At 44.7% G+C, this 19,758-nt stretch overlaps 1 protein-coding gene across 6 annotated transcripts in view; it reads left to right on the plus strand.

Annotated features, from left to right (window-relative positions):
- The first annotated feature begins 1,105 nt into the window (after positions 1-1,105).
- MAPK9 (mitogen-activated protein kinase 9) overlaps positions 1,106-19,758 on the plus strand; it is a 51,427-nt gene continuing 32,774 nt past the window's right edge. For 2 of the 6 annotated variants that reach the window (XM_077911095.1, XM_077911098.1), the window contains exons 1-2: positions 1,106-1,246; positions 15,773-15,944. In XM_077911095.1, the coding sequence (XP_077767221.1) occupies positions 15,823-15,944 (122 nt within the window). In that variant the 5' untranslated portion in view covers positions 1,106-1,246; positions 15,773-15,822. Of the gene's footprint in view, positions 1,247-15,772; positions 15,945-16,353; positions 16,590-19,758 lie in introns of those variants that run through there. The other 4 variants (XM_077911096.1, XM_077911094.1, XM_077911099.1 and 1 more) reach the window with 3 other exon arrangements.

Consider the following 19,758-nt stretch of genomic DNA (forward strand, 5'->3'; position numbering starts at 1 on the left):
CCCAGCTCCTTGACCTCCCTAGGGTCCTGCTTCCTCCTCTCCGTTTGTCCCCTGCCTTATCACGCAGTGGGTTCTGGCATCCTGTGAAGGCTGCTCCTCTTTCACAATCCTCTACTCATCCGGTCCCCAAAGTGTGCATCGCCCCCCACCCTATTCACGGACCTCTGAGCTTTCTTTCCAACGTGTCCAGCCCCCTTGCCTCACTTCCAGCTTTGCTTTTACAAACGCAAATCTGGCAACACGCGATACCCTGGCCTCTCCCATCATTTCACACGACCCAGGCCTGCTGGAACCTGACCGAGGGCCAGAGTGTTGCAGAAGTTGGCTCAAAACGTCAGCGTCCACGGAGTCCAGGCCCTAGGGGGACCTTAGCACTGCATTCCCTTCAAGGCCTTGCCTTTCTCCGAGTCAGAGGCTTAACCCCAGCCCCGGATACACCCGCCTGTCCCCTCCTCCATTCTGTGAAGGACCCGCCGGGGACTCGAGCACGCGGCCACCCGTACTCCTCGCACCGGGCTCCCCACTCCTGGGAGTTCGCAGAAAGCCGCAGGGTGCAAGACCCCTGCCTCTCCTTCCCGCTCCCTCGCCGCCTGCGGGTCCACATCCCTCCGGGGCCACACGGCTCCGATTCCTGGCCGCGCGACGCCAGGGCTCGGATCTCCCCTGGCCCTGGGCTCCCCCCTACGGGCCGCCTCTCCGCCGGCGCCGTGCACCTGCAGCGCGGAGGGCTCCACGTCCCGCCGCTGCGCCGCGGCCCCGGCCCCGGCCCCGGCCCCGGCGGGGGGATGGCCGGCTCGCCAGGCCCGCGTCCCCCGGCAGGCAGGCAGCGCTCCGCACCGGCGGGAGCAGCTGCGCGGCGGCGGGCGCCAACCCCGCGGCCCTCGGCTCCGAGCCCCCGGCTTCGCCCGCCGCCCCTCCCGCGCCGCCCGTCACGCCCCGCCCCCCGGCGCGATTGGCCGCGTCTCTCCGGCTTCCCGCGCGCTGATTGGCGGGAGCGCGAGTCCGTCAGGCCGGCGGCGGCGGCGGCGGCGGCGGAGGGGGAGGAGAAGGGAGCCGGACCGGAAGGGTCGAGTAGCCCCGGCGCCCCTCACACCCACTGCGGCGGCGGCGGCGGCGGCGGCGGCGGCTGGGTGGAGCGGGGCGGGGCGGCCGGCCGAGACCCCGGCAGCGGAGCCGCGAGGGCCGCAGCGCAGCGCCGCCCGCCCGCCCGCCCGCCCTGTCCCCTGGCGCGGCGGCTGGAGGCGAGGTGAGCGGGGCTGGCGGGCGAGGCCTGGCGGGGCTGCTGGAGCCGGGCCCCACCGGGCAGGGGCGGCGGGGGCCGCGGGGCGGGGGCGGGGGCGGCGGGGCCGCGGGGCGGCGGCTGCCGAGCGGGCCGGGCTCTGCGGGGCGCAGGCGGCCCCGGCCGCCGCCCCTGCCCCCAAGGCTGCCGCAGTCCCCCTCCCGCCGCCGTCAGCATCCAGGGGCTGCGGGCCTGCTCCCGGCCCGGCTGCGCGGACCCAGACACCCAGGATCCGGCGGGAGGCGCGCAGCTGCGTACCCGCGCGGGGATGCTCGGGATCCCGGGTCTGGCCCCCGCGACCTTGGCTGAGGCGCTGGCCCGCGCCGATCCTCTGCCTTCCCCTGGGGGAGTGGGGAGATGTCTACCCTTTGGGACAGGGCTGTTGTCAGGCGGTAGGAACGTGTGTGAAAGCGCCTGGGCAGGAACCCCCGGATTATAGGTGGAAAATCGGGCGGGATCCTGCCCCATGGTGGCGTGAGTAGGGCAGGAACCCCTCGGCTCCCCGTCCGCGCGGAGACCCGGCCCCCGCGCCCTGCCGGTGCCTAGTCATCGCACATTCAAGTGCCCGAGCGGGCCCTGCCCACCTCCCCCGCCGCTCCCACCACCCAGAGTACGCGTTCCTGTCCCATCCATCGTCTCTCCTGCCTTGACCGTGCAGCCCCGTTTACCTCAGGACCTTTGCACTTTCGTTTCCAGTGCTTCGAGCTGTCTCTGGGATCATTCCACAACAGTCTCTTGCTGGTCAGATGTCTCATTTTCCACGAGGCCTTCCTTGACCACTCTCTTTCTCCCCTTAGTCATTCTATCTCATTATTTTGTTTAATTTTCTTCCTAGCATTCACTCTGCTTTGAAACTATTTGTTTATTTTGTTTCTCCTCCTAGGATGTAGCTTTATGAAAACAGGTAGTTGTTTCACTTGTCCACCGCTTTATTCCCAGTGCGTAGAAGGCACACAGTAAAGTATTCAGTGATAGCAGTTCAGTGAACGAATGAATGACCCTGCCTGCTGTTGCTTTTGCTCTGTCCGCTTATTTAGTGACTTCTGACTAACTTGTGAAATATGTAAGCAGATGGAAGCTTGTTCTCATTTTGCAAAACATTTTAACGTCCTTGACCCCTTTATTTGGTAACTGTCAGAACAAGCTGGGATATAAAATTTTACGTTTTTGTAATATTTTAGCTCTAATTGCCTTCCACACATTCAGGAGGCGTTTACCAAATTCTGCTTTATCTAGGTCAGGCTTTCTGCTTGGCACTGGGGACACAAAGGCAATAGCAACAGGGTCTCTTCCTCCAGAGAGCCCGGTAGAGGCAGCAGACATGTGGACAGGTTAGTGCCAGGACAGTGTGATGCTTGCTGTAGTGGGGGGTCCACACTGTGGAAATATGGAGGAAGTAACAGGTGGTGCTAGAGTTGGGCCTTGAAGGGTGGTGAGAAGTTTGCCAGGCAGGGAAAGGCGAAAGAAGGACTGTAGGCCAGCGTGGGGTCAGGAATCAGCCTGCAGGGCCAAATGTAAAAGATCATGGACTGGTGGGGACCCTGGAAAACTAAACTTCAACCAGCAATTTTTAAAAGAAGTCAGAACTTTATGCTGTATTTCTGTGCTCCTGATTCTTAAATGTTGGCAATAGCTAATTCTTAAAAATTTTTAAATGCTCTGAGCCATGCAAAATTCACTTCGTGTGGTTGCAGGACTGTCGATCTCCAGGGCAGGTTACGTAGGAGGGAAGAACTGCAACGAGCTGGAAAGGTAGCCCAGGGCCAGGGGAGCTGGGCCCTGTTTGTCCAGGTACTCTCACTTAATTGTCCCTGGAGCCCTGTGTGCAGCAGCCGTGAAACCCATTTCTGCAGAAGAGGACGTGGAGGCTCACAGAGTTTCAACAGTCTGCTTCCTAGCAGGCAGCTTGGAAAGTGAAATTTGAACTGGGATCTCTCCCCAGCTAACATCCTTTCCTGGGTGCCTCTGCTCTCACTGTTCTCTTTTGGCTTTTAATTTGTTCTGAAAGAACAACATCCAAGGTATTTTTCTTCATTAACCTTTTCTTTTTCTTTCAAAAGGATCCTGTAGAATTAAAAATAATCCTGTTTTGGCATAGTCTTCTCTGAAGAGCTTTGATATTCCTGAGGATTTAATTTTTGGGATGCCAGGACAGATTAACATGTGTTTAAAATAAGTGTCGGAGGGCATATTCAATTTGTCTATCTAAAATAAAATGTTCTTAATTTTCTGGATAAAGAAAAGTGCCAGATGAAGCAATTAACAGTGAGTAAAGCAGTTGTTTTCGTGATGCATAAGGTAAAACAGAAACCACATTTTCTTAACATTTGATTTGGCAGTAGGGCAGCTATTTGTGGTTTAAATATGTAGCTATACTTTACCACTGATTAAGAAGATGACTTGTTTTTTTTTTACAGAATTTTCTTGAAGAATAATTAAATCTGTACTTCACCTTTTGTGATTGCATGAACTAGTTTCAAGGCCAGTCTTTAACTGTTTATTATGAGAACTTTCAAACAGACAAAATTAAATTAGTATCCAGCTTCCAATGTTATCAACTCCTGCCCCATCTTATTTCACACACAACTCATCTACTCATACCCTAACCCCCCTGTTCTTGTCAAGCAAAACTTAAATGTCATATGTCATATCTCTAAGAGATAAGGACTCTTTTAAACTTAGAAATGCAGTAATTCCTTAATATAATAAAATAATCAGTCAACATTCAAATTTCCACTTGTCCCATAAATGTCATAGTTCTTTAACTGTTTGTTTATTGGAATCAGGATCTAGATAAGGTGCATAATTGTGATTGGTTGATACATCTCTTAAGTTTCTTTTTAATCTGTAGATTCCCCCTTTATTGCTTTTTGTTTGTTTTCCTTGTAGTTTATTTGTTGAATCAGTTGCTTGTTCTATACCATTTCCATGGTTGGTGTCTTACTGACTGCCTCTCTGCAATGTAATTTAACCTGTTTCTTTGTATTTCCTGAAAATTTATAGTTGAATCTAGATGTGGCTTGGTCAGATTCAGGATGCCCTAGGTGGGGTGCTCTCTTCCATCTAGAGGCAAGTAAGCTCACTCTGTGATGTTAGCAGGTATTGGTGCTCAGTGCTTAGACCCATTGATGCATTAGGGGTTGTATTATTTGGGAAGCAAGTTTATATATCTTTTGCACAACAGAAGCTCATTGTTTTGGATTTTATATTGCTTTTAAATTGCCAGTTAAAATGTTTTTAGTTGCTATCTCAAATCCTCTTTGGAAAACGTTAGGGTATAGATTAATAGGTATAAAAATGAGCAAAGATAGTAGTGTTTTAATATCAGACTTTCTTATTGCTAAAGAAGTTTACTAAACATTTGAAGGTAAAATTCAAGAAATTTGATTTGATTTCATGCATTTGGGTTTGTTTGTTGAGGTTTGGTTTGGTTTCGTTTCGTCTGTAAAATATTCCACTCTTCCTCTCTGCCCCCAGCTAATTTTACTAATTTTTAGTATCTTTCTTACGCAAAGACTACACACTCTAAAACTTTTCAGAAATAGTAAAATTGGACTCTAAGGATACATGGATAACAAATGAAATAATTACCTTTTTCTTTAAAAAATGAGGCCTTAGTATTAACTACCTGTACATTAAATGGGTTCTTGCCTATTCTGAAGTTGTAATTTTTTTTTTTTTTTTTTTAAGATTCTGTTTGTTCATTCATGAGATACACATGGAGAGTGAGAGAGGCAGAGACAGAGGGAGAAACAGGCTCCCCACAAGGAGTCCGATGCGGGACTCGATCCCGGACTCCAGGATCAGGATGTGAGCCCAAGGCAGATGCTTAACCGCTGAGCCATCCAGGTGTCCCCTGAAGTTGTAATCTGAAGTATTTCTATAAGTGGATTTTGGGCTTTAGGAGAACAAACACTGTGAACACCTTGTAGTGGTATGTTAAAAGTTTGTCTTTCCATAGGCCAGGATAGGAAAAACTTAGGGATTCGTTTAAAAAACAATTTGTCCTCCCTCCGCCACAACAGTGCAAAGGATAATTGAGAAAGAATGACTGCTTTTAAAAGAATTTCCTTTAAAAACTATATATATGTATGTGTGTATATACGGATTTGTATAGATCTATGAGTGATTTAATGCGTTAGACTACTTAAGTGTTGTGCATCTCATCCAGTGCTGCTACTAGTTTGATTTTAGTGTATCAAGGGGTGAGGGTGCAGCCCAGGTAATGAATCCACCAGCTCTGATTCTGAAATCAAAATCTGTTTCACCGACTCTTAACTCTCCTCTCAGAAACATAGCACCTCTTATGAAGTAGATGTCTTCAACAAATGTCCTGAAATATCACCTGCTGGGCCCAATCTAGAATGAAAAGTGAATTCTGTGCATTGCCTCCTGTGTGTTGTTTTTGTTTTTGTTTTGTTTTTAAAGATTTTGTTTATTCATGAGATAGAGAGAGAGAGAGAGAGAGAGAGAGAGGCAGAGACATAGGCAGACGAAGAAGCAGGCTCCATGTAGGAAGCCTGATGTGGGACTCGATGCCAGGACTCCAGGATCACACCCTGAGCCAAAGGCAGATGCTCAATCACTGAGGCACTCAGGCATCCCCTGTCTGTTGTCTTTGACTGTGATGCTCGCCCAGTAATGGCCATGTCATCAGCTTTCCTCTTACCTGATCTTAGTTCACATTTTCAGAATGCAATTGTTTGTTTGGGGGAGAAGTAAATAGAATGGGTGTGGTAATATCTGTCCTAATGGCAGCAGACTTTGAGACCTTGCCCTCTGCGGGCACTGTGCTCACTGTCCCCTGAGTTTGATCCTGTGCTTTTTCTCTGTTATACTGATGATTGTGGTCCAAGATCATCTGGCTACGTGGCAGGCCCATTGCCCTCTGACCCCGGAGTCCTAATCTGTTTTTTTTTATTTTTTAAAAGATTTTATTTATTTACTTGAGAGAGAGAAAGCACAAGCAGGGGAGGGCAATATTGTGTTTCCCTGATAAGCAAGGAGCCCGATGCGGAGCTTGATCCCAGGACCCTGGAATCGTGACCTGAGCTGAAGGCAGATGCTTAACCGACAGAGCTACCCAGACATCCCTAATCTGTTTTTTTAAGTAGATATCTTTATTGTGCTATTATGTGTCACAAATATCTAAAGAGAAAATATAGAAATCCTAATCTAGACAGCTATTTTGATAATTCTTACAAGAAATACTCACTCTAAATCTTAACTCTATATACTATATTCTAGAGGAGAGTAATACATGTTTTTTCTTTCTACTTTTTGGTCTCCTTCACCCATTTCTCCCACCCCCAACTGCACCCCTGGCAACCACCAATCTGTTCTCTGTATTTATAAGGTTGGTGGTTTTTATTTTGTTTTTTTAGATCTCACATATAAGAGAGATCATATAGTATTTGTCTTTTTTTTTTAGATTTTATTTATTTATTTATTTATTTATTTATTTATTTATTTATTTATTTAAGAGAGTGTGAGCATGAGTGGGGGGAAGGGTAGAGGGAGAGGGACAAGCAGACTCCTCACTGAGCCTGATGATGTGGGGCCCAACCCAGGACTCAATCCCAGGACCCTGGGGTCATGACCCAAGCCAAAGGCAGATGCTTCACCCACTGAGCCATCCAGATGCCCCAGATTGTCTAGGTTTTTGTTTTTTGCTTTTTGCCATTGAACTGTATGAGCTTCTTACATATTTTGGATATTAGTACCTTATGAGAAATATGATTAACTGATAATTTTTCCCATTTTGTAGATTGCCTTTTATTTTGTTAATAGTTTCCTTTGCTGTGCAGAAGTTTCTAGTTTGTTGTAGTTCCATTTGTTTATTTTTGTTTTTTGTTGTTTTTGGTGCCAGATTAAAAAAATCATTATCAAGACCAGGAGCTTACCGCGTATGTCTCCTTCTAGAAGTTTTATAATTTCCGGATTTATGCTCAAGTCTTTAATCCGTCTTAAGTTAATTTTTGTGTATAGTGAAAGAGTGGTTGAGTTTTATTTTCTTGCATTTTCCACCATTGTGTGGTGTCCCGTTTTCCCATGACCATTAATGGAAGAAACTGTCCTTTCCCTGTTATATATTATCAGCTCCTTTGTCATAAATTAATCAACTATATACATGTGGGTTTATTTCTGGGCTCTCTATTCTGTTCCACTGATCTGTGTGTCTGTTTCTTTGCCAGTACCATACTGTCTTAATTACTATAGATTTGTAATACTTAATTACTATAGCTTTGAAATCAGGGAGCATGATGCCTCCAGCATTGTTCTTTCTTAAAATTGCTCTGGCTATTCAAAGTCTTCTATAGTTCCATATAAATTTCAGGATTATTCGTTCTATTTCTATGGAAAATGCCCCTGGAATTTTGATAGGAATTGTATTGAATCTTTAAATTGCCTCAGGTAGTATGGACATTTTAACAATATTGATTTTTTCCAATCCATGAACGCAGAGTATCTTTTCCATTTATTTGTGTCTTTAATTTCTTTCATTAATGTCTTCTGGTTTGTTTTAAGTTATTCCTGGGTATTGTATTCTTTTTGATGCAGTTATGAAAGCATCATTTACTTTCTCTTTCTGATGGTTCACCAACATAGAGAAACATGAAAGATTTTTGTGCATTGAATTTGTATCCTGCATCTTTACAGGATTCATTTATTCTACCAGTCTTTTGATAGAGTCTGCCCAGGAGCTTGCCCTCTGACTCCAGCATCCTAATGCTAACCATGGCACCCCACCGCCCTACCACATTTATTCTCCTACTTAGTTTTGCCTTTAACAGACATTTACTGGGCACCCACTATGTAATTAGTAAAGGATCAGACACATTTTCTGCTCTTAAGGAGCTCACAGAGTGAAGTGGAGATAGACTCGCCATGCAGTATAAAATGAATATAAGTTGTGCTGCCAAACACAGGGCCAAGGCCCCCACAGTGGGAAGGGAGAGGCTGTAGACGAAACCTTGAAGCGGGTGCATTCACTAGATTTTGAAGGAGGATGAAGCTGGTCAGGAGAATAAAATGGGGAGGGAAGTCACTTCAGGCAGAGGGAAGAACTCAGGAAGAGGACCAAAGGTGGCCAGGAGCTGTGATGTCAGCCTGGGTCTCTGGTGATTTCATATTGCCTGAGAGTGGGCCAGAGGTCCTGCCATGTTAAAGGGTTAGAGCTTTACTCTCCAGGCAGTTGGTCACCATCAAAGGAATTTAAGCAAGAGAGTGGTATGATCCCTGTGCATGTTCAACAAATCTTTTTGAATTTCTTATTTTGAAAAAATTCTAGGTTCATAAGATAATGTAAAAGTCGTACAGAGAGGTCCCATGCATCCTTCACCCAGTTTCCCCCATTGGTTGTATATTTACATAACTGCAGTATAATACCAAAGCCAGGAAAGTGTGTGCATACAGTTCTATGGCGTTGTATCACCCGCAGAGGTCGGCATAAACACCACCACCAAAGTCAAGATTCACAACTGTTTCATCATCCCAGAGATCTCCCCTGTGCTACCCTTTACAGCCACATACCCCGCCCTGACTCTCCACCATTCATAACCCCTGGCAACCACTAATCTGATCCACAGCTCTATAATTTTGTCATTTCAAGAATGCTGTGTAAATGAAATTCTACTTTGCAGATGGGCTTTTTCACTTAAGGATAATGCCCTTAAAATCTACCAAGTTGTTTAGTGTAAGAGTCGTTGGTTTATTTCTGTTGCTGACTGGTAATGGTACGGATGTACAGCACTTTGCTTAACCATTCACCCACTGAAGGACACCTGAATTGTTTCCAGTTTTGAGCTGTTAAAAATGTAGCTGCTGTGAGCATCCGTGCATAGTTTTGTTTTATTTTTAAGATTTTATATATTTCTTTAAGAGAGAGATAGTGTGGGGGACAGAGGGAGGGAGAGAAGCAAGCTTCCCACTAAGCAGGGAGCCCCAAGTGGGGCTTGATCCCAGGACCCTGGGATCATGACCTAAGCCTAAGGCAGACACTTAACCAACTGAGCCACCCAGGCAGGCGCCCCATCCCACCCCACTCCTGTCATGTGCAGTGTTTTATGCGGGCAGATCTCCCTTTCTAAATGGCATGTGTACAGTGGTTTGGAGGTAGCAGGAATGGAGGCCTGGAGAGCACTTGGGCAGTTGCCATATCGAGGGAGCTCTGAGAAAGCCATAACCAGAGCAGAGGAAGGCAGGGCTGAGGAGGGGAAATGGACAGGCCCAGCTATTTGCAAGGGACCTGTAGGGAGGAGTCCTCAATGGATCCTTCCTTTCCAATCCAATCGTGGGGACTGTGATCACCAAACACTAGTGGTTGTCCTTTATCATAGTTTGTAGTGTAGTTTAAGAACTGACATCCGGAAGGATGTCTCTGAGATGCTGTAAGTCTCTTGATGATCAAAAACAGAGTAAGTTGTTATGCTGTGCCATTTTTGATAACAAAGTAGAAAAAATAAACGGATTAAAAACTTGAACAGCAAGTACTGAAATTAAGAGGGCAGTTGTGAAAACCTGCTTTTAATGGCAGTGGTCAGGTAATCTGTAGATATTGCATGTCCTGGGTATTCTGAACCATTCCTGTGGTTGAAGGTTGGTTGGCCTGAATCTGTAGATGACTGACTCATCATCATCAAAGAAAAACAGTCTTGGTGGAGTGAAGCCAGTAGGATGAGATGTAAAGGCCTGTGTTTTTTCCTGGCCTGGTCCTGACCAGCCCTTGGACATACCTAAATACAGTGAGAGAGATGAATTAGAATGGTCTATTGGGAAAGACATGAATATTGTCATCAGACACACCTAAATTAAGACCCCAGACCACGCCACTCTCCAGCTGAGGATTTGGGCAGCTCCCTCCTGTCTTCCGGCTCTTGTCTTCAGCTGTAGAGTGGGAGCAGTCCTGCTCACCTGCCAGACTGTGTGGAGGGCATTTATATCCATGTAGCTTAGAGCCTGGCCCACTCCTGCCTCCAGTCTCAGCTGTACCAAACCTACCCTACATTTAGGTCTCAGCTCTTCATTTAAAAAGATTTAATTTGTTTTTTGTTTTTTTTATGTGAAATATGTGCATGACTAAGAAAAAGCAACAGAAAGTTATAGTGGGAAGAGTGAAAGTCTCATTTTCCACTGTGTCTCAGCACTTGCTAGCATAGTGTGTGTATGCACAGGTGTGTTTGTGCATGCACACGTGCATGTGTGTGTATGTGTGTGTGTGGCTTTTCCCATAGATTGACATTTAATACGTGCACTCTTTAACTTGCTTTATTTCCTTTATATATCTTAGATATCATCCCTTTTCAGGACACAAATCCCTACATTATTTTTAATGGCTTTATTATGCTTTTATGCCATAGTTTATTCACTCATTCCAAGTGTACATTTTAGGTTATTTCTCATTTTTTTTTGCCAGTTACAAGAAGTGCCACGAAACATTCTTGCACAAATATCTTTGAATATTTGTACATATATGTTTATCAGATACATTTGAGGAATTGTACTTTCCAGGTTAGGAGTCGCATGCATCTAAAATGTTCATTAGATATTACATATTCTCCTCCCCAAAAATGTTGTGCCAATTTACGGTGCTTACCAGCATGTATGAGAATGCCTGTTCTTTCACACCTGGGTTGATACTGTGAACAGACTTGCACTCAGGTCTTGACCCCTCTGGGAAACCTTCCTTTATATCCACTCTCACTCACATACTCCTGCTCATTCACTGGCTCCCCATACCCACCCCCACCACTCTGCTGGGTTCCTGCTCTTAGGCCCACATCTCCCCCCAAGCCACTTCCTAGGTGGTGTGATAATTATACTTTTGGCTGTTCATGGGAAGGGTCTATCTGGTTAGTGCTCTTTCAACAACCTTTGCCTTGTGCTTGGTGCACAAGACGCCCTCATGAAATGTTGGGAGGTCCCAGCGGATGATACCTGATGTCCCCGCAAGACTTGGACATTAATATTGTATTTATAGTAGTTGAATTGCTTATATTTAGAATGTCAGAGAATTTTTTATTTTTTAATGTTTTAAATTTTTTTGAGAATTTTTTTTTTTAAAGAAACATTTCTTATTCTAGGCTCTAAACAAGTAGGATGTTCCTCCTACCCACTGCTTGTCTGTAGAGTGGGTAGATTTTACTCCAGAATCCTGGAGAGGATTCTACAAGTCTTCAGTCTTCGACAAATAGGGATTTTAGATCAGAGTGCTTCATTCAACAAGGGTTCATTGAAGCAGCATGGTAAAGAGGGAAGGGTGTGGATGTGAGCCAGATGCCTTTAGCAAGGGCTGTGCTCACTCCTTCCCCAGAGGGGTTCGCCCAGCACACTCAAGTCTGAAGAACCCAGGGAGCAGAGCGTGGCCCCCAGGGAGCTTCTTCAATGGCTGATTGGTAGACATTGGACATTTCCTTACATTTCTCGATGGAGGAGAGGGAAGACAGACCCTCCCTGCTTGTGAGGTGCTCCCGGCCTGGGGGAGGGAGACACAGGCCTACGGAAACTGACAGTCCAGAAGCAACTTGGGATGGGCAGGGACTGGGTCTCACTGCAGGGATCCCAGGGGAGGAACTAGCGCCCTGTACTGAGGGAAGTGAATGCACTGACTGCACCTTCAGTGTGGTGATAGCACAAAAATTCATACTCTTCCCAATTTGTAAACTGTCTTCTAAAACCTAGTTGACGTCCATTTTGTTGAAATATAATCTCAGCAGAGTTGATTTCATTATTGGCTAAATTACTGGCTTCCTTGGGTTGCCCTGAGGTGCTCACGAAGCCCAAGTTGGGCAGAGAAGGTGGCTTTGACAACTTCTCTCTTAGGTGAGTTTGGTTGGTTGGTTGGTTGGGTTTTTGGTTTTTTTTGTTTTGTTTTGGTTTTTGGTTTTTGGTTTTTGGTTTTTGGTTTTTGGTTTTTGGTTTTGTTTTGTTTTTGTTTTGTTTTGTTTTGTTTTGTTTTTGGCAACTAAGGGCAACATGCTTTAATTTAAAAATTATTTAAATCCTGAGATGAAAATACATCAATTCTCAAACCTAATGACATTATGTTCTCCCCATATTCACAAAAGCTAACCTATTGGTGTACCAGTCAGAATCTAGGCTACAGCAGCTGTGGCAGAGAGAGTTGCAGGGCTGCTCAACAAGGCTTGACTTAGCTTCAGTGTGGGCAGGTGGACCAGAACAGGGGGCGGCTCTGTGCCACAAGATCATTCAGGACTCTGGCTGGTGGGTGGCTCTGCTGTCTTCAGCATGTGACTTCCAACTCTGGGATCTATGACAGCTATTCCCCCAGCCAGCAGCAAGGAAGAAAGGTAAGGTGAATGGCAAGCAGCTTTCTTTAAAAAAAAAAGAAAAGAAAAGAAAAGAAAAATGATGTTGAAGTGGCATACATCATTCTGCTCGTATCTCATCAGCCAAAAGCTGGTCATCTGGCCATTCCTGGCTGTCAGGAACGCAGTCAGATGTCATCTCTGGTTGGGCAGCCATCCGTCCAGCCAGAGCACGGAGGCTTCTGTACTAAAACCAAAGATGGAGGCGTGGGTCCTGGAGCTCGTCAGCAGCCCGGGGTTATCATGCTGCTCATCTCTCAGGCACTGCACATGCTTCTGCCCCAAGCCAGACTCGCAGACTGCATGTGTGCCCTATCTCCACTTGCTTCACCTGATTTCTCCTCCTTTTCTCTGGGTCCTGTACACCCTTCCTCCACACCGTGCATTCCTTTCCTCTCCACACCCGCCATGGCCCTGCTGTGTTTCTCCAGATCTGTCTTCTGTCCTGCCCACCCAAGCCACCGTTCTCTCAGCTTCCCGAATGAGCACTCTGGAAAGCACATCAGAGCACTTGCCTCTCTGCCTTGATGGCTCCACAGCCCTCAGGCCCGGGCCCAGATGGCTCCCAGCAGCTTCCAGGGCCCATGGTGATCTGGCGTCCTTCTCTTTCTCCTGCTTCTTCCCCTACTGCCCAGCAGAACGAAATCCAATGACTTGTCATGCTCAGAAGGCACGTCCACCTCTCTGCACATGCTCCTCTCTTGCCCAGAGCCTTGTCTATCCTCTGGGTTTAGGGGTCTCCTTGTGTCGGGGGCTCTTCCTGAGTATGCCCACAGTGTCAGCTTACCAAGGACAGACACACTGGCTGTTCCAGCATAGGACCTACCTTGTCCACAGTGGTGTCAGGAAGTGCTTTTTGAAGGCCAACAGTGCTGGTGTACTGCAGTAGGGCTAAGAAACAGCGGGTTGTAGTGGCCACCTGCCTTTCCTCTGGGTCTCCCTCTGATCCTTGGCACTTGCACGCCAATCTACCAACTTGAGCAATTCAGGTCTGGGCACAGTCCGCTCAAGCTCTGTACCTCTGCTGTCTGTCTCTGGCAAAAGAGTCCAAGGCAGATGCCACCTCCTCCATGAAGTCGTCCTTGCCTTCTGCACCCCTGCCAGTGTGTAGCACCTCTTTTGCCTTTTGAATTAGTTTACTTCTTGCTTATGCCCTTATGTTATTGTAATTTGTGTTATAATATGGATAGCAGCCTCAGGTCTCACATTTCTTCCCTCAACTAGCGAATTATGTGTGGTTTCCAGCCTAGCTGATTTGGGGGCACCTGGGTGGCTCGGTCAGTTAAGCATCCAACTCTGTTGTCCAGACCCCTGTTGGGCTCCACACTCAGCATGGAGTCTGCCTGAAGTATTCCCTCTTCCCCTGCCCCTCCCCCTGCTTGCCTGCCCTCTCCTTCTCTCTCTCTCTTTCAAAATAAATAAAATCTTTTTTTAAAAAAAGGACTAGCTGATCTTGCTATATTACCTATGTCACTTAACACCTTTTTGTACAAAAGGACCCCATGAGTGTTGAGTTGAATTGTCTCAGCCTCATAAAAACTATTTAAAAAATCCTCTTTAGAAATGGATATTCCTTCAGATGTCAGTAAAATGAAGCAACGTCATGAGAGAATCACTAGATACTGAATTATGGATCAAGGCAGCAAAAGTTTATTGAATGCTTATACTGTCATCCTGTCCCAGCAGTGTGAGATGCCTCAGTAAGCAAGACAGACCAGTTCCCGTACACCTGGACCTTAGGCATGGCTTGGCCAGGCCATTTAGCTCACAGCCTACCAGGCACTGATAATCCTGCTCTGGGTTGTCACAAGCCCGTGAGTCCATTCATCTAGCGCAGTGCTGGCTTCCCAGAGGTACTCCCTGCCAGTGTGCAGTGAGTCTGTCACAGCGGCTTCTGGTAATCATGAAAATGGGTTAAAAAAAAAAAAAAAAAAAAAACTGGCAAGGGGCAGTGAAAGGAGTGGCCAGTTGGAGAAACTATCCAGTTGGAGAAACTATTCATTCGATCCAGATTCTTTGTTTACACTTGTTATTAATCAACCTATTTCCAGGTTTAATGGAAATTCTAGGCATCACTTTATTGAAATACAAATTATCAAAATTATCACTCCAGAAAACTCAGCAGGTCGACATCGAATATTAGATGGTAGAACAAACAGGAATTTGCTGGAGCTGTGCAATAAAATTTCCTGTTTTAAGGCATACAGAATGTTATTGTTGGCTTGGTAATTTTTTTAAAAAGAGCAAAATAAATAGCTTGCTGACTTTTAAATAAATGTCTTCAGACAAGAGCCAGGGAACCAAATTAATGTAGCTGCCTGCTGATTTCTGTTTGCTTGTTTTCTGTATAAAATCACACAGGCTCCTGCATGGTAGGGATCTCAGCCTATTGCCTGAACCACCAAAAGGCCACTTTGGGACTGCCAGTTTTTACTAATTTATCATAAATAAATGTCAGAGCATCCATGTCATTGACCATAGGTTACAACAGTTCTCCATCTAGGGATTTTACTGAGCCTGCTGGATGTGGGGTTTGGGCAATGCAGGTCCGCTCCAGGATGTGCCCAGGCACATACCCATGTCATCAGGCCCGCCACCCCATTGTTCTGTAACTTTCTCCTTTTACAGTCACTTTGACATAGGACTTGCTTTCTGCTTCATCACTTCACCTGAATTTGTGGACTTAGAAGAAGATAGGCCCTTTTGTAGTTTTTTTTTTTTCCTTTTTTTTTCCTTTTGTAGTTTTTGCAGGAATCATAGAAGGATCCCTTTGAAACCTCTCCCGAATGCCGTCATCCCTGAGACAGCCCAGCATATGCCAGTTCCACAGGAAGCAAGCTGATAAGAGTCATACAGTGACATAATCTTGTCATGGCTAGCAAACTGTACAAGTAAAAGAAAGGCTGTTATTTCCTAGTCCATTCCCTGGAAACCTGGTCATCCCTGGCCTGAGTGTTCCTTCCTTTCACGAGGGCCTCGTACCTCTGAAATGTTGCCTTTTTTTTTTTTTTTTTTTTTTTTGCATGTTGCTGAAGTTCAGAACTTGGTGCAACTGAGTTTATCAACTTACAGCCCCATTGTCTTATGCCAGAAAATTTGCAGCACTCTTTAAGTGAGCTACACATGTGTAATCTCAGAATGTATGTTCATTCTGTTTTCCTTTTAGGGAACCTGACGACTGTACCAACTCTTTGGAATATTCTATGATACTACATCATGAGTGACAGTAAATGTGACAGTCAGTTTTACAGTGTGCAAGTGGCAGACTCAACTTTCACTGTCTTAAAACGTTATCAGCAGTTGAAACCAATTGGCTCTGGAGCCCAAGGAATTGTTTGGTAAGTATGATCTGTTTCAGTAGCGTGGACTGAGTTTTTTTCATCAAAAAAACTAAATAAAACTAAATTGTCAGGACTTAGAAAACACTGATGATAAAAAAAAAATACTCTTTTCATTGCAATAGGTTTTTGAACTAAATTGAGTCAACCTCTTGCTCTAGTTATATGTAGTCATATTGTAGGATACAAACCTAAATTCTTAGAATGCTGCATAAATTTAAATAGGTAGCAGTTTTTCTCTTTTTTCTTTTTTCTTTTTCTTTCTTTTTCATTCCTCCTGTCATTAGATAACTAGAGTAATAGGTATGACAGTGAGTTGTAACAGAAATTTGGAGTTTTATTCATTTCTTCATCCTGGCCACCTCTCCCTCCCCCCCTTTTACCCCCAATCACTCCTATTCATTTCTAGGCGCCGTCACTGCAGTGCCTTGCCCTTCCTTGGCAGGACGAGGCCACTCAGTGTCATTATCACCCCATGGATTAACCAGGAAGGGATGCTGTGTGAGGGGTTGGGCTGGCCGTCTCTTCCTTGGTGTCTCACTTCAGCCATGTGTCCAGCCCGTCAGAACTGTTGGTCTGACCGTGAGCCTTAGTCTCTTGCATGGTAAGACAGTCAGCTGCCGCGACATCACTGCCCAGCTAAAGGTAAAGTCTTTCACGTGTTTTCTAGACTACAGTTTTCAGCACTTCTCCAACTTTTTATCCCATAGTTTTCCTGGGCAAGACTTTTTTTTTTTTTTCCTTTTTTGGGTCAATAAAAACAAGATCATCTCTGCCTCTAAAAGAAACCCTGATAAAGCTAAATATCAAATGTTAACTGCTTGTAGGCAGAGGGGATTCCAGATAAGAGAGGACTCTTCTGGATGTTCTGGTAGGGGTGCTTGTTTTCATTAGAGATTTTGAGTTTAGAGACTCTGCACCAGTGGTTTGTAATGATCCTTGGTTATAGAGACCTGCAATCAGGAAGTCAGGTGCTTCCTTCAGCCTAGGTGGTTGGAGGCCCCAGGGGGTTAAGAGGAGATTGCAGTTCAGAGCTTCTCAGTTCAGAGCTAATGCAGGAGAAGGGGCTGTGTGGAAGGAATGTAGGCATGTGTCTAAAATAACGGTAATCTCAATTTCCAAATGATAGCATGCTGTACTGGTACTAAAATCCAGTGTGCCAAGAGAAGTTTTAAAGTCACTGGATGGTCCGATTGAGGACACTTCAATTCGTATAAAAAGGTTTAGACAACAAAACATTCTTTTGATTCATAATCCATCTCTTATTTGGAATCAGTTGGTCATTTGACACAGGTAATTTGGCAAGACTGTTATCAAGGGCATTTAATGTAGTAACCACAGTGAGAGCCTGACTGGAAGTTTAAAAGTCATTGTAAAATGGAAGGTTTTATAAACGGCAGGCAGCTAAAATTAATGACTCAATACAGCATGGTGAATAACAGTAAAATCATGTGCTACTTGATGAAATACTATTTTACAGAGATTGGTTTTGACTTCCAGGTTGCATAGGCCACGTTTCATCTTTATTTTTTAAAGAAGTGTTTAATAATGAAATTACTCATTATGGATGTGTGGTTTTTTTTTTAATTAAAAAAAAATTTTTTTAAGATTTTATTTATTTATTCAGAGAGAGAGGGAGACAGGCAGAGGGAGGAGCAGGCTCCATGCAGGGAGCCCGATGTGGGACTCGATCCCAGGTCTCCAGGATTACACCCCAGGCTGCAGGCGGCGCTAAACCACTGCACCACCGGAGCTGCCCTGGATGTGTGTTTTTCATTTAAAAATTTTTAGTTTCAAACACAAGTTCCTAATATGCCATTATAAACTAAACTTCCTCTGGAAAAGCAGTGACAGAATTTTACAGGATGGAAAATTCTGAATTAAAAAAAAATTTAAAAACTCAGAGTCCAGAAATAAACCCATACATTTATGGCCCGTTGATTTTGGAAAAGCGTGCCAAGGTTATTCAGTGGGGAAAGAACAGTCTCTTTAACAGTGCCAGGACAACTGTATATCCACATGCAGAGGGATGCAGTTAGATCCTTACTTCATGTCCTGTAAAAGTTAGCCCAGAGTGGATCATTGACCTACGTATGAGAGCTAAAAGCATAAAACTCTTAGAAGAAAAAGTGGGAAGCTTCATGACTTTGGATTCTTAGAAATGACACCAAAAGCATGAGCAATACAATTAAAAATTGGACTCCATCAAAATTGAAAACTTTGGTTCATCAAAGGACATGGTCAAGAGAGTGAAAAAACAACTCACAAAATAGAGAAATGTTCACAAATCACATATGCAGTAAGAGTCTAGCATCCATATGTATAAGGAACTCTTACAACTATAAAAAGACAATCCAATTTAAAAAACAAATAGGCAAAGGACTTTAACAGACATTTCCCCAAAGATCTGTAAATAGGTTAACAAGCACATGGAAAGGGTATCATCGTTAGTCATTAGGGAAATGAAAATCAAAACCGTAGTGAGATACCACTTCATACCCACTGGGATTGAAGAAATTAGAACCCATACACATTGCTGGTGAGAATGTAAGACAGTGCAACCACTTGTGGAAAATAGTTTGACAGCTCCTCAACATGGAGTTCCTCGGGTCCCAGTAAATACACCTAGAATTAAAGACAGATATTCAAACAAAGATTTGTACACACATGTTCCTAGTGGCAGTGTTCATTATAGTCAAAAGATGGACACAGCCCAAATGTCCATCAGTGGATGAACAGATGCACAAGTTGTGTTATATGCATACATGGGATATTTATAAAAAGGAACAGACCACTGGCACATCTGACAATATGGATGATCCTCAAGAACATGCTACACAGAAGAAGCCAGACATTTATGAGAAACATCCGAAGTGGGTAAATCCATAGAGGCAGATACAAATTTGTGGTTAACAGAGGAAAGATAGTGGGAAGCAACTGCTTAGTGGGTGTGGGGTTTCCCTTTGTAATGATGAAAATCTTTTGGAATGATCTGGATACGGAGGTGGTGACTACATGATAATGTGAATATACCAAACGACACTGAAATCATTCACTTTCAAATGGTGAATTTCATGTGTAAGTGAATCTCACCTCGGACTTTTTTTTTAAAAAAAAGCAAACTGGAAGATGCCTTAAACAAAGGATCTTTGTCATTTATAGTGGATATTTAACTCCTGATACCATAGTATCATATATGATGACATTTTCATACTATATTATGTATAAAATATGTTGTCATTTTCCTGTAGTAGCTAAATTTATATATTCACAGAATCCTAACAGTAATTTCACTAACTCTTAATATTTTCCTTTACATGATTTTATGACAATTTTATTAATATTTATAGGAGCAGTTTTTATTTCACATGCAGAAAGGTAGGAAGAAAGAAGTATGTTGTCACTAAAAATTTTTTTTAATGATTTTATTTGTTTGAGGCAGAGCACAAGCAGGGGGAGGAGCTGAGAGAGAGGGAGAAGCAGGCTCCTCACTGAACAGGGAGCACAATGTGAGGCTTGATCCCAGGATCCTGAGATCATGACCTGAGCCAAAGGCAGACGCTTAGTCAACTGAACCATCCGGGTGCCCCTGTAGTGGCTAAAATTTTAACACCATTCTAAATCTTATCTCTTGCAAATCCCCATTCCCATAGCCTGAGTTTTGATTCAAAGGAAAGATCAAACACTGGGTTTCTGTTCTTTCTGCTCAAGAAAGAAGTCATTAGGGGATCCCTGGGTGGTGCAGCGGTTTGGCGCCTGCCTTTGGCCCCGGGCGCGATCCTGGAGACCCGGGATCGAATCCCACATCGGGCTC

Source organism: Canis aureus, chromosome 10 (assembly GCF_053574225.1).
Source record: "Canis aureus isolate CA01 chromosome 10, VMU_Caureus_v.1.0, whole genome shotgun sequence".
Taxonomy (NCBI): Eukaryota; Metazoa; Chordata; class Mammalia; order Carnivora; family Canidae; genus Canis; species Canis aureus.